This window comes from Puma concolor, chromosome B3, assembly GCF_028749965.1.
Source record: "Puma concolor isolate L17-30 chromosome B3, mPumCon1.1.hap2, whole genome shotgun sequence".
Lineage (NCBI taxonomy): Eukaryota > Metazoa > Chordata > Mammalia > Carnivora > Felidae > Puma > Puma concolor.
In genome coordinates this window covers 123080773-123096751 of record NC_141672.1, presented here as the reverse complement: position 1 = coordinate 123096751, position 15979 = coordinate 123080773, and the positions used below count along the sequence as shown (strand labels likewise).

The 15979-nt window shown below is 35.7% G+C and overlaps 1 protein-coding gene across 3 annotated transcripts in view; it reads left to right on the top strand.

Moving 5' to 3' along the window:
* GABRA5 (gamma-aminobutyric acid type A receptor subunit alpha5) overlaps positions 1-2460 on the top strand; it is an 83484-nt gene extending 81024 nt beyond the window's left edge. For all 3 annotated transcript variants that reach the window (XM_086711330.1, XM_086711329.1, XM_086711331.1), the window contains one exon: positions 750-2460. In XM_086711330.1, coding sequence (XP_086567456.1) covers positions 750-1052 — 303 coding nt within the window. In that variant the 3' untranslated portion in view covers positions 1053-2460. The remainder of the gene's footprint in view (positions 1-749) is intronic.
* Positions 2461-15979: the final 13519 nt, after the last annotated feature.

Sequence of the window (15979 nt, the reverse complement as noted above, 5' to 3'; positions counted from 1 at the left end):
TCATAGTTTTAATGGTTGACATATTTCCTTTAAGTTACTTTCCTGTGTTTTCGCAAATAAATTTTATTTAATGGCACTATATTAAGGAACAGCTTTTTGCAGCATTTTATTTTATACATTTGCAAACAAATGTTTGTGATGTTTAAAGAATTTCACAATGAAAATCTGTCATTACTGTCTAATTTTCATCTATCTATCCATTCACTCATCCTCAAACTGCCTTTATACTCTTATGCATTCCAGAGTAAATGTTAAAGGACACTGTATTTCCCACTAAATATATTTATATACATGTAAATATATGTATATCATTAACAAGGGTTCAATATTTGTTTACCATTTGATTCTTTCAAAGAAAAATTTGCATAGTGTAAAATGCACAGATACCAAGGATACATTTAATGAGTTCATCTGTGTAAGCCAAATCCCTGTCGAGATAGAGAATATCACCAGTTCTCCAAAAAGTTCACTATGCCACTTCCCAGTCAACAAAGCCCTTTATAGTCTCCACCTCAACAAAGATAACCACTATTCTGATTTAGAATTACTTTGTCATTCTAGAATTTCATGTTCAAGACTGGCCATGTGGTGTTGTAGGCTTAGAAGTCTGTGGAGAACTTCCCTCCCCTAGAGCTAAGCTGATGTTTCTGTATCTCTCTTTTGAGAGATAAACCTTTAGAACTTTCAGAAATGATTTGACAATTGCCTGAAAATAGCATGCCCTTACAGTCTTATTATATATTTTGCAGAAGAAGGAGCGGGAACTCATACTAAGTAAGTCAACAAATGCTTATACTACTGGGAAGATGACCCACCCCCCCAACATCCCAAAGGAACAGACCCCGGCAGGGACCTCAAATGCATCTTCAGCCTCAGTAAAGCCTTCCGAAGAGAAAACTTCTGAAAACAAAAAGACTTACAACAGCATCAGCAAGATTGACAAAATGTCCCGAATTGTATTCCCAGTCTTGTTTGGCACTTTCAACTTAGTTTACTGGGCAACATATTTGAATAGGGAACCGGTGATTAAAGGGGCTGCCCCTCCAAAATAACTCACCACACTCCCAAACTCCAGGAGAGCCATACTTCCAGCAGAATGGTTACCAAGGAGAGGTTGAACTCAGAGGGACTCCATATTCGGGCACTGTCTTTCAGGAAATTTTTGCATGTTTAATAATATGTACAAATAATATTGCCTTGATGTTTCTATATATAACGTCAGATGTTTCAAAGATGTCACATTGATAAACAAAGCAAACAACTTTCTAGAAAAACAGGAGACAATGGCTCTGACACTCAGATACTCAGTATCTTACACTGATAGTTTACAAACAAGATAAGTATATTTTTAACTGTTCCAAGTGTTACCTAACAATGTTTTTTATACTTCAAATGTCATTTCATACAAATTTTCCCAGCAAATAAATATTTTAGGAAATGCTCCATGATTATTACTTGACCAACTCTCTTGGAAGAAACATAGATCACAAAGAGCACATTTTTCATTAAAAAGGAAACTGTGGGCATTTATGTACAAAACTAATTGCCTTTGATAATTCTTACTGTTCTGAAATTAGAAAGTACTGCATGATATTACATTAAGAAATAGATTAGGCAAATATTTATGCAGATAAATTTAATAACAGAAATATATGATATGCTAGATGAACAGATAAAATATTTCCCCAGGGAAAAATTTAACTGCTTAAAAAAATCCTTTTTTTCTTTATTTTGGAAAAGAAACATTTCTCCCCACCCCCACCTCCCCATCCAACTGAATAATGATCAGTGAAATAAAAGGAAATGTTAAAACAAAAAGTTATGTGATGACAGTCTTGGCATTTGGCCCATGCATTCACTGGCTGAAACATTGACCACCTCTTGCTGCAGCCAGCGTGTAGTGCTTCAGTGGTGAGAAACTGTAATTGAGTTATTTTCCATTTTATTTCCTTGTACTTATTTCATGACTGACTAATTGCTCTGTTAGCTTTTGTATATGAACCTTAAATGTTCATTAAAAAATAAAAAAAAAGAACTGATCTTGTGGATAATGTCATTGTTTGAAAAAAAATCCATATTTTGATGGGCTCATTGCCTAAAAATGACACAAAGAAAACCAATCATGAAATTCCTTGCAAAAAAAAAAAGAAAAAAACTCTTGGTGATTCATGTCTGTTTCAATCTAAGTCTCTAGAGTAGAGTACCAAAGAGAAAGCAATTTCAACCACACGGTAAATAGGTAAAACCAGAAGTTTTTTCCCATACATACATCACATGGGTCTCTCCTTGATAGAACCTTCCCTGACAGTGTTCCCAAGCTGGGTGCTTGCTATGGACAAGGTAACTGCTCAGTTCTTTCTCCTTCCTTTTGCTGTGTGTGAACAGTGATGCCAAGTACTGCATTTAGACCATTTACTTACTGTTGGAGGAAGTATCCAAGAATAACGTGTATAAAATGAACACTTGCTGCCTCCTCTATGACTCAGTTGGAATTATAAAAGGGGAGTTATGATGGAGCCCCTGGGTGACTTAGTTGGTTAAGCATCCTACTTTTGATTTTGGCTCTGGTCATGATCTCGCAGTTAGTGAGTTTGAGCCCCATGTTGGGCTCTGCAGTGACAGTGCACTGCTTGGGACAGCCTGCTTGGGATTCCTTCTCTCCCTTTCTTTCTGCCTCTCCTCTGCACTCTCTCTCTTTCAAAATAAATAAGTAAACTTTAAAAAAGGGGTGGTTATTGGGGCACCTGGGTGGCTCAGTCAGTTAATCATCTGACTTCAGCTCAGGTCATGATCTCATGGTTCATGGGTTTGAGCCCTGTGCCGGGCTCTGTGTTAACTGCTCAGAGCCTGGAGCCTGTGTCAAACGCTGTGTCTTCCTCTCTCTCTGCCCCTCCCCTGGTCATGCTTTGTCTTTCTCTCAAACATAAATAAAACTTAACACAAATTTTTAAATAAAAAATAAATTTAAAAATAGGGGATTATTTATGATAGTTAGCAAACAGTATCAAAATTATGCCTGCCTATATTGACTACATAATGATACATAGTTGTTAATTTTTTTAAGTTTATTTATTTTTAAAGAGAGAGGAGGAGAGCAAGAAGGGGAGGGCAGAGAGAGGGGGAGAGAGAGAGAGAATTCCAAGCAGGCTCCGCACTCTCAGTATTGAGCTCAATGATGTGGGGCTTGAACTCATGAGCCACAAAATCATGAGCCGAAACCAAGAGTTGGATGCTTAACTGACTGAACCACCCAGATGCCCAGGTACATAGTTCTTTAATATCAATTTACCTGACTGTGGTAGACATAGATATGGCCATGGCCATGGCCACTCACACAGGCAGATATTTAGCAGCACCTTTCATCTTGAATAACCATGTAAATGCCACTAACATCCATTCATTGAGAACTCAAAGGATTCATCCCATAAAGGTTTTTCATAGAATTCAAGGTCACTGATCATATTTTATCAGAGTAGAATGAGAGATCATTCTTCAAGAAGATGGGTGTCCATTTTCCGCTATCTCTGCCTGATTTCAGGATATTACACATATAAAGGTAAAGGTCAACAAAAAAGTGCGATTAAATCTTCAAGCAGGAAGTGTTTCTCTATTACAAATCGTGCTATATTTGTAGAATAATGTATGTGGTTTTCTTTATACCACAGCATAGAATCTGCTATAACAAAAGGCAAACCTGAGGCTCAGTCTGAAGCTTCTATTTTATCTATTGTTTAGTTATTCTTTCTCTATGGTCTTTTTTTTAATTCTTTTTTTTAACATTTATTCATTATTGAGAGACAGAGAGAGACAGAGCATGAGCATGGGAGGGGCAGAAAGAGGGGGAGACACAGAATCTGAAGCAGGCTCCAGGCTCCGAGCTGTCAATACCCAGCGCAGGGCTTGAACTCACAAACTGTGAGATCATGACCTGAGCCTTAGTCAGACACTTAGTCAACTGAGCCACCCAGGCACCCCTCTGTAGTCTTTACAGTTTAGCATTGCATTGTAGTTTGGAGAAAAATATACTATAAGTTAGGTCTAAATGGCTATACATACAAACACTTTAAACATCTAATGGAAAAGGATATGTTCCATATCAAGTTGCAGTAATTTTCTTGAAAAGTTCTAGCCTTTGTTACAGAGCACCCTAGGAGCTCTGCTGGGTGAATTCCAGTTTGAAGATAGCTTATTGCATTTACATTCTGCTCAGTCTTAAAAATGATTAATATTTAGTGAAAAAGATCACATTAGTTTTCTGCTTACTGATTTTATATTGTAGATATTTTGGTGTTTGTTATTTTTAGTGAGGACATAATAAAGAATCACCTTGGGAAGAATGATAACAAGGTAAGAAATAAAATTTTTTGGAAATAATTATAAATTACAGTGCCCTACTTTTAGAATGAGGATATGTATTTAAATGTATCTCTTTTGACATTACCATAAATAGAAAGAATATTCTAATAAGCCAGCAATCAGAATTACTTCTGTATTTCTCAGGAATCTATGGATCTATATAGGGCAGGCTTTGGCTAAAGTTGGTCTAAATGCTAATTTACAGTAATGGGGTTCAAATGCTTCTAGAGTACTATCAAAGTTAAAATGGTTTAGCAAACACCACCCCACCCTTTGAAGGTTGACAAAGAGGTTGTAAATCTTCTAACCTATTTGTATGTGAATGTCTTACAAAGTGGTTTATGTCTCCTATGAAACAAGCTATGGGAAATAGGTACAGTAAATGAGAAATCTGTTTTACAAATAAGGATATTGAAACCAAAAGATGTTAATCCACTGGCTCAAATCATATCACATGTTAGAAGAAAATACAGGCCTAGATTTTAGTTTTCATAGTTTCTAACTCTGAGTTCACAACACCATGTGATTGCTTCCAGATGGAAGTAGATTTAGAACAAAAATATAACCTAAAATGAAAAATTGTGCTTTGTGCTCTGGTTGAATGATTATCTATCTATTAAGAACACCTTAGAGAGTTTTTGGGCTTGTTTTTATTTTGTTTGGGTTCTTTTTTGGCACTGAAAGCATTATCTTTAAGTCTGTCCCTTCCTTTATAAAAACTCTGTGATCTTAGAAATTCCTTTGATAGAATGGACCTGTCAGGGTAGACTCTCTATCCCACCTCCCCCTCAAAAAGAGAAGCAGAGAAGGGGGGAAGTGATAAGGAAGAAAGATGCAGGGAGCAAGAATGGGCAGAGGAAGGAAGGGAGGTGAGGGAGAAGCACTGATTGACAGGAGCCACATATCTTGATGTGATTGCTCCTTCCAGAGGACTGACATAAGTGATTATGGTTACTGCATTGGGAGAAGTCTGCCTCAAGGAGAAAGCAAAACTATGATGTGACATCAAGTCTTCAATCAACGTTAGCTTCCATTGTAAGAACTAGCTTCAAATCAAAAAAGTATTTTTGAAAATTGGAAATGCCATAGTTCTCTAGTGAAAACAGTGTTTTAAATATTTAAAAATTAGTCTTAATGTCTTTTTTACAACACTAGCATATCTGGGGCAATCAATGCCATAAGTAGACATGGCTATGAATTTGAATATGAATAACTCTGATCATTGCAATTTACTTGCCAAATTTTCAGGTAATGCCTTTAAAGTGGGCAAAAGGTTCATTTCATCAAAGATTTGCATGATTATCTGTTTGTCACTGTCATTTTCAATACTCTCTCAATCCTAAAATTGGATTCCCTGTATCTTATCTTGAAATGAGCATGGGTTCTTTATGGAAAACTGTGATTCAAAAATATTTACTGCTTAAAATTTTCCTAGTATAAAAGTCTGAAGAAATAAATTTCCTTAGCTTTTCTGAGTTCAAACTGAAAGACAAAATCAAAGATCAGATACTACATTTTATACTGTATAATTTTAGAAAGCAAATTTTGAAATGGGCTGTAATTGACACAACACTAATTTAAGTCCAATTTATTCTACAGTCTTCATGTTGCCACCACTGTCTCTCTAGCACCTTGCACTATTCCAGGGCAGCGACTGCTCAGTGAATGTTGGAGGGAATGAATATTGGATAGTGGATGGACTGGATGTCATGAAACCTCTTTTTGGGTAGGGGTGGTTATATCCCAACCAAACAAAATATGTTAAGAATGTATAAGATAAAAATTTCAAGATTTTTACGAACTTATCAGTATTTCACATAACAATACTGGGAACAGATTCCCACATTGTGACCACAGGCTTGGTCTGACAGGTTGACCCTTGCAGTAAAGTGATCAAAAATGTATTAGCCAGAAGTGAGACTTCCAGATGATGGAGTTAGTACCTCAGAAAATTCTCTCCCCTCAGAAAATGACAACACTGGCAAGATTATCAAAATCAACCATTTCAGAACTCTGGAAATTTAACCGAAGATATACCACAAATTAAAAGTACTTATTAAAGAAAAACTCCTGAGCCTAAGTTAGAACAGTGAAGTCTATGACACTTGAAATTTTTTTAATGTTTCTATTTATTTTTGAGAGAGAAATGGGGGGAGGGGAGAGACTGAGCATGAGCAGGGGAGGGGCAGAGAGAGAGGGAGACACAGAATCTGAAGCAGGCTCCAGGCTTTGAGCTGTCAGCACAGAACCCGATGCAGGGCTTGAACTCATAAACCACAAGATCATGACCTGAGCCAAAGTTGGGTGCTTAACCGACTGAGCCACCCAGGTGCCCCAAGTCTATGATATTTTAATTTAGGGATACACCCATCTCCCTACCAACTCTTTAGAATGATAACCTGAAGACCAGCAGTCTTGCTGCTACCAGAGGGGGCTGAGGTGACTTGGAACTCTGCAAAAAACCCTGCCCCTAGAGCTTTGCTACTATTTAACCTGACTTAGAGCTTCATAGAAAAGCTTTATTCCCAGGGCATAGCTGATAACAGTAGAGACCAATAGCAGTCAAGGAAGGTAAATATCATGACTTCCTAAGGCTATGATATCAGCTGGGCAAGAAGGAGCCCAGCCAAAAATTTAAAAGGAAGATCTAGGTAATTACACGTCCACAGTGGGCTAGGAACATCTCTGACATATTCCTGAGGATCTGGAATGTTGTTCACATGGTCAGAGTTATGTGAACAATAAATAAAGAGCATAAAGAGCCATGCAGATGCAGGAGTGATACCTAGGAGGCCAGGACTAAAAATTAAACAAGAATTAAAACAAATAAAGATACTTCACACTACACAGGATACAAACACTACAGAACTGGTCCTAGGAAGTCACTGAACAAAACTAATCCCCAACAACAAAAATAGTGCAACAACAAACAGTGGAAAGGTGGGAAGGATGATCTGATTTCAACATTACTAAAATATACATCTAGTATTTCCAGTTGTCAACAACTATTAGGAGATATGCAAAGAAACACTGAAGTACAGTCTGTATACAGGAAACAAAATAATCCAAAGAAACTGACCCTGAGGGTGCCTAGATGTTTTACTTAGTAGGTAGACTTTAAATAAGCTTTTATAAATATGTTCAGAGAACTAAAGGAAACCATGTTTAAAGAATTAAATTTGCTTTACCAAATAGATAATAGTTATACAGAGAGAAATCATTTTTATAAAGAATCAAATAGAAATTTTGTAAAGAGTACAATAAATGAAATGAAAAAGTCACTAGAGGGTGTCAATATCAGATTTGAGCAGACAGAAGAAAATAACTAGCAAACTTGAAGGTATGTTAACAGACATTTTTGTCCAAAAAGAAAGAAAAAAGAATGAAGAAAATAAACAGAGCCTATGGAACATACCTGTGGAACACCATCAAATGACTGACGTGTGCATAACGGGAATTTCAGAAGAGTAGAAAGATAAAGAAAAAGAAATATTTGAAGAAATAATAGTCAAAACTTCCTAGAATTGATTACAAACATTAACCTACACATCAAAGAAACTCAACCAACTCCAAGTATACTAACCGTAAAGAGATCTACTCCTGGACACATTATATTCAAGCTGTTGAAAGCCAAAGACATAGAAATAATCTTGAAAGCAACAAGAAAAGATATTTCTCATGTACAAGGGATCCTCCATAAACTTAACAGCTGACAACTCATCAGAAACCATGGAGGCCATAACAGTGTTGAAAGGAAAGAGGCAAAAAAAAAAAAAAAAAAAAAACAACACTCTGTCAACCAAAAGTTTTACATCAAGGAAACTTATCTTTCAAAAAGGCAACTGAAATAAACAGAATCACAGGTATATGAAAATAGAGAAAATTAATTTATAGCAGACCTACCCTAAAAGAAATATCAGATGAAGTATTTCAGGTTGAAAACACATGACATTACATGGTAACTGGAATCCACACAAAGGAAGAAGATCAGTAGAGGAAATTACATATGTAAATATAATAGAAAATATAAATGTATTTTTTACTCTTTTTTTCTCCTGATTTTAAAAGGTAATTACATAAAAAAATCATTATAAAACTATATTGTTGAGTTTACAAGCAGTAATTTGTTGGATAATAATATCACAATGAGGGGAGGACAGAGCACTATACTAGAAAAAAATTTCTATATACTGTTGAAACTAAATTAGTAATACAGTAAAACCTTGGATTGCGAGTAACTTTTTCTGTGAGTCTTCTGCAAGACAAGCAAACATTTCTAATGAAATTTAACTTGATAAACAAACAATGTTTTGCAATATGAAGAGTACATGTTGCCAAATGTCACATGATCACAACTGAGCCAATGGTTCTTGAAATTCACTTTGATATACAAGTGCTTTGGATTACAAGCATGTTTCTGGAATAAATTATGCTTGCAAACCAAGGTTTTACTGTAATTTCAACTATATTGTTTCAAATTGAAACACATATTTAATCCCCAGAACAACCAGGAAGGAAATAAGTAAAAGGAAAAATAGTAAATGATCCAACAAAGGAATTAAAATGGTGCACTAGAAAATAAGGCAAAAACAAATAACACAGGGACAAAGGATATATGAAAACAAATAGCAAAATAGGATATGTAAATCTAATCATATCAATATTACATTAAATGAAATGTATTTAGGGCTTCAATCAAAAGGCAGAGATTATTCAGACTGGATTTTTTTTTTTTTAAGATCAGCTATATACTGTCAATAAGAGACAGGTTTTAGGAGCTCCTAGGTGGTAACTCTTGATTTCCACTCAGGTCATAATCTCACAGTTTGTGGTATCAAGCCCCAGTGGAGCCTTCTTGGAATTCTCTCTCCCTTTCTCTCTCTGTCCCTCCTCCCTCAGTAAATAAATTTTTAAAAAAGAGGGGCAAATTTTAGATTAAAAAACACAAACACATTGAAAGTAAAGGGATGAAAAATATATACCACACTTGCATACAGTACCCAAAAGACCACTGGAATGGTTAAACCAATAGCAGAAAAATAACTTTAATGCAAAAAATATTAGTACAGTCAAGGTGGGAAATTTATAATGATAAAACAGTTAATTCCTCAGGAATATGGAACAATTAAAAATAGATATTTACCTAACGTCAGAGGTCCCAAATATATGAAGCAAAAACTGTCAGAATTTAAAGGAGAAATAGTTCGGTGATAATAGTTGAAAATGTCAATACTCTACTCTCAGTAACTTATAGAACAACAGACAGAACATCAACAAGGATGCCAAAGAAAAAGTAGCACTATCAACCAACTTGACTTGACTGATGTCTATAGAACACTTCACCCAACAAGAGAAGATACACATATTCTTCAAATGCACGTGCATTTGTGCATTTTCTGTGCCATGAAATAAGTTTAACAATTTTAAAGAGATTGAAACTGTATAAAGTATGTTTTCAAAACACACTGGAATTAAATTAAATATTTATTGCTCAAACCAGCAATAAATATTTTTTAGTTTTTTTAAGTTTATTTATTTATTTTTGAGAGAGAGACAGAGAGAGTGAGCCAGGAAGGGTCAGAGAGAGAGGGAGAGAGAGAATCCCAAGTAGGCTCTGCACTATCATCATAGAGCCCAATGTTGGGCTTGAACTCACAAATTGTGAGATCATGACCTGACCCCAAACCAAGAGTCTTTGAGCCAACCTGGTGCCCCCAAACCAGGATACTTTTAAGAGGAGTTCAATACTGATAATTACACCAGGTCAACAGACATAAATGAAAACTAACTTGAGAAAATCAAGGTATGTGTTCATCCTGACTTTAGTAGTGAACTCACTATACACTTTCCCATAGTCCCTCTCCTCTGCTTCAGTTATGTCCATGGTGAAGCCTACCTCACCCTGTAGACTTTCAAGTTTGCAAAACATCTTCTAGAACAATTTGAGTTGGGGTATTTCACTTTATTTTCAAATGAATTAATCTTAAATTCATTATGCCCTGTCTTCATTTAAAACAATATTTAAACACACAGTTAGAATTTTTTTGACTTTTGTATTAAATCCACATGACAAAAGGTGGGCTATGCAACCCTTAAAGAGAAGTTTGACTTTTTCCCTTTGTTACAATTGGCTACTGACTTTGTCTTGGCCTTGGGGATGCTTGGCATTTTAAAATGGTTAATTTCTAGTTATAGTGTCTACCTGGAAATTCTAGAAATATATACCATTTCAAATTTCAAACATCCTAAAACCTTGATATGGTAAATAAGAGATGGAATGAGATATATTCCACTTTTCTCACCTAACGAAGCCTGATTGTACGGAGGGAATATTTTTTAAGTTTATTTATTTATTTTGAGAGGGAGAACATATTCATGCACAGGGAAGAGGCAGAGAGAGAGGGAGAGAGAGAATCCTGAGAAGGTTCCACACTGAGAGTGGCAGAGCCTAATGTGGGTCTCTATCCTACGAACTATGAGATCCTGACCCGAAATCAAGAGTCAGAAGTTTAACCGAATTAGCCACCCAGGCACCCCTGGAGGGGATTTTGTTAGCAAAAGTATTCCTGAGCATAAGAGGGACAGAGGGAATGTAAATGTCTGACCATATCTACTCTTCTTCTGAACTCCTGACCATTGTTTGTGAAAGGAAGTGGTCTGACTATTTTTGTGATCCATTTAATGTGCTACTAGAACTAACAGTATACCTCCAAATGATTTTAATGATTTTGTATTCGTCAGCAGTAAACCAGAGAACTAAATCAGCAGGATAGATAGATAGATAGATAGATAGATAGATAGATAAGATAGATATAATTACTTGCACAGTGTGGGAGCTGGCTAAGAAAATTCAAAGTCTATAGGGCAGGCCACCAGGAAGGGACAGTCAGAAGCAGGCTGAAACTCCATGGGCACAGGCCAAAACTGTTGGGAATCCTCTCTCTTTCTCTTTTTCTCTTTCTGTGTCTCTAAAAAGTCTCAATTTTTTTTTCAAGGCTTTCCATCTGATTAGGTCAAGTCCAGTGAGGATAATCTCTCTAACTTAAACTCAACTGATTGTGGATTTTACATCTTCATAACAGCACCTAGATTAGTGCTTGATTAAATAATCAAGCAAGTTCACACATCAAAATGCCACCAGTCTACCCTTTGTCAACTTAGCACCCATACATATCTCCTTTAACTATATTTAATCTCCAAATAATAGCAAAGTTATATTTCTGTATAACATGATACAACTAACCTACTTACAACCAAAGCACATCAACACTTTCCCCAGATGACTACATGAAGTCTTTGGGTGCTATTCATTCATCTTGATATCTTATAACTTAATTAAATATAAAATTAAGTACTATCAACATATTTTTTTATTAAATGAGTGGATAATAAGGAGAAAAAAACAAAAATATTTGTATACACATACAAAATTATTCACACTAAAATAAAGAAGAAATATTCTTAACTATTAGTCCTCATTTCTGAAATTGGCCTCATGGTTGGTGCTGTTATTTACAAGTATCTTCTTCCATGAATCTATCATATTTGCTTTACTATCTGTAAGCATTTCAGTTGATGAAGTGAACCAGATGCTTTCCTGATAGGTATCTGTAATTAGCAGTCCTGCTGAATTGGGTTGTTGAAGTTTTCTGTTGGCTTTAATTATGGAACGTGAGAGTACTAAGAGATGCCTTAAGAGATGTCCAGTATTCCAGATATACTTTTTCTTACCTCCATTGTGGAATAATAGTCCCATTTCTCCTTGGTAATCAGGATTAGTCAACCCAGCCAGCACAGTGACTCTTTCTTGGCCTATTGATTCAGAAGCATGAGGTGCCCAAAATGACTGGCTGCCAGTCTCATCTTTTAGTTTTCAATGAAATCATTGTTATGTCCCTTGGTGGAAGCATTCCTTTCTTTGGAACTTGTACCTCTAGACCAACAGAGTCTAAGGTCAAAGGATGGGAACCAAAATTTTGCTAGGTATTATCAATTAATTGGTGTCATAGTTGAGTCTTTACAGAGTATTTGTCTTAGCTGGTTCTGGTTGCTATAAAAAATTATCAGAGACTAGGGGGCGGAAACAAAAACACCAGTTTCTCGTAGTTCTGGTTGATGGGGAAATCCAAAGTCAAGGTTCTGGCAGTGTCTGCTAAGAGCCCACTTACTGGTTTTCAAATGGATGTCTTCTCATTGTATCCTCATTATAGAGGATAGAGGAAAGGAAGAAAGGAAGAAAGGAAGAAAGAAAGAAAGAAAGAAAGAAAGAAAGAAGAAAGGAAAGAACGAACAAAAGAAAGAAAGAAGAAGAAAGAAAGAAGAAAGAACGAAAGAAGAAAGGAAAGAATGAATGAAAGAAAGAAAGAAAGAAAGAGGGAAAGAAAGAAAAGAAGAAAGAAAGAAATTATATTCTCTTCTAAGGACACTAATTCCATCATGAAGGCTCCACTCTTATGACCTAATAACTTCCTGAAGTCCCTCCTAATACTATCACAGTGGGGGTAGTATTTCAATATATGAATTTTAGGTGAATACAAACATTTAGTCTATACTCGTACTACTACTCTACCATTCTATTAAGAAAGCTGCTATAGGATAGCAAGGAACATAGTAAGACCAATTAATTCCATGAGTGTGGGCCCATTGTCATACTTTATTTGTTGTGAAGTGAAATTCTTGATCAGAAGCAATGCTGTCTGGAATACCATGGTAGTGGATAAAGAATTCTGTAAGTCTACAGAAAGTGGTTTTGGCAGAAGTATTATTGGCAGGGAGGGCAGCTTTATATCCAGAGTGTCTATTCTAATAATTCTGTCCTTTTATAAAGGAAGCAGTCCAATGTAATCAACACTTCACCAGGTAGCTGGCTGATCGCCATGAGAACCGGTGCCATATTGAGGACTCAGTGTAGCTCTCTGCCACTGGAATATTGGGTTCTCACAGTTGTTGTGGCCAAATTGGCCTATTTGAGTGAAAGTCCATGTTGGTGAGTCTGTGTACAACCTCTTTTCTTCCCATCGTGGCCTATTGGTCAATGGCAATAAGTGCATGAAGAAAGAGGCTGTCTAGTATCCCAAGCATGGGTCTTATTATCTACTTACTAAAATTCATCTGTGCTGAGGTCATTTGCTGGTGAGCATTCACACGGGACATATATGTCTTCCTTATGTACACATATGGAAAATTATTTCCACATACACCTTCTTTAGATCACCTTGTTGCCAATATTCCAACTGTATTTTTCCTCCAAGTCTCAGATCATCCAGCCATACCACTAGCCACAGTCCATGAAGTAGAACAGACTAAAATGTCTGGATATCTTTCTTTCCATGTAAAATGGCCATGGGCATTCAAGTATCTTCCCTGTTTTGTATGGAAAAGGTGATCAATACTTCTGTGGGAATAAATATGACATAAGGCTAATGACTTGTTATACAGGGCTGGAAGTGGGAGTGAGTGGGTGTAGCTATAAAAAGAAAACATGAGATATCCTAGTGGTAAGGAAGCTATTCTATATCTTGATTGTATTACTATCAATACCTTAGCTATATATTGTTCCATTGTTTTGTAAGTTATTACCTGTGAAAGAAATTTTTTAAATGATCCATGAAATTTATTTCTCTGTATTATTTTTTACAAGTTCATATGAATCTACAATTATATCAAAATAAAAATGCTTAATTAAAATACCATACTTTTCCAATTAAAAAAATACATAGAAAAAAAAGCCTGAATGAATGTTAAATTGATTTCAAATTAAATTCCATACCCAGGACAACTATCAATTTAAAGAAGAAAATATAGTGAAGACATATTTATGTTAATAAAATCTGAGATCTAATGTCAAATGCTCCTCACTAAAGGAAATTCTAGGACATGGAAAAATATCCTAGAAGGAAGTTCTGATATGAAGAAAGAAATGTGAGCAAAAAGGCATATAGAAAACAATTTAAACATTGCTTATGTGTGGGAAGAACATAAAAGATAAAAATAAAGTCCTGGACAACTATAGCATACGATGTAGCAGGAAGAGTGTGCCTAATCTGAGTTAGAATATCCTATGTACTCATATTATCTTTGATAGAGTAAAGATTTTATTACTTTTAAACCTGACAAGCCTCAGGAAACTTCATTAAAATAACTGATGGTGAGTATTCAATACATTTAATTTTGGATCTAAAATGAAAAGGGTGGGAATGAAGGTAGGAGAATAGTGTACAAATCATAAATACTGTGACAAAGGAGAAAGAATAAAATGAGAAAATGAGAAGAGGAAGGAGAGAGAAAGGGAAAAATAGAACTACTTCACTGACTGTTATAGAGGTAATAGGCAAAAGAGAAGGGAATTCAAAACATCCAAACCAGACAGAAAAATGTTTTCTAAAATCAAATCCAAAAATAACAAAGAAGACATACCAGACAGAGAAAGTTGGGACCTGGTACCAAAATGAGTCTTATCATAAAGGTAAAGGAAAATATTTTTAAATAGGTTCATAAAGCAAACCCAACTTTATGTTCTATTGAAGAAACTCCCATAAAACCCAGTGATCCAAAAAGGCCAAATATAAAAGTAACAACAAAGTTATAGAAGGTAAATGAAAATTGGAAGAAAGCAGGATTTGAAATTCTGGCATTGGACAAGGTAGCAATCAGGCATCAAGTAAACGAACATGACAAGCCACAACCACAAACAAAGATATAACAGTTAGAATATCTAGAAATACTCTAAAGAGTACAGCCATCAGCTACACAAAGCAGAAACTGCAGGAGATGAAGGAAGACAGATATATAAATACATACATATGAGAAACTTTAACAAACCAATATTAGGACAAAATAAATCAAGAGAACAAAAAATAAGTAAAGGTAAAAAAAAAAAAAAACACTGAACAGTAGAATGAGGTAGGACTTATGGATATATAATGAATATTAGTTTCTCATAATTAAGAATATACTTTCTAGGGGTGCCTGGGTGGCTCAGTCAGTTAAGCGTCTGACTCTTAGTTTCGACTCAGGTCATGATCTCAGGATTAGTGGGTTTGGACGGCGCATCAGGCAATGCACTGAGAGTATGGAATCTGCTTGGGATTCTCTTCCTCTCCCTGTCTCTCTTCTGCTCCCCCACTTGTGCTAATGCTCTCTCTCAATAAATAAATAAATAAATAAATAAATAAATAAATAAATAAATAAACTTTCTTCTCAAATAGACATGGAATGGCAAAATTAACTATTAGGTTACCCATTTGTATTAAAAATATCGGCAAATTTTTAGAGTAGAAATTTCATAGATAGTATTTTGGTCATAAGTAATAAAACCAGAAATTAAAACAAAATTCAAAGGGCGCCTGGGTGGCTTAGTTGGTTAAGCATCCAACTTCGGCTCAGGTCATGATTTCACTGTTTGTGAATTCAAGTCCTGCATCAGGCTCTGTGCTGACAGCTCAGAGCCCGGAGCCTCTTCGGATTCTGTGTCTCCCTCTCTGTTTGCCCCTCTCCTGCTCGAGCTCAGTCTCTCTGTCTCTCTGTCTCTCTGTCTCTTTCTCTCAAATAAATAAAACATAAAAGAATTTCAAAAACATTTCAAAAAAGTCTCTTCCAACTGGAAATTTAAAAATTCTTCTAT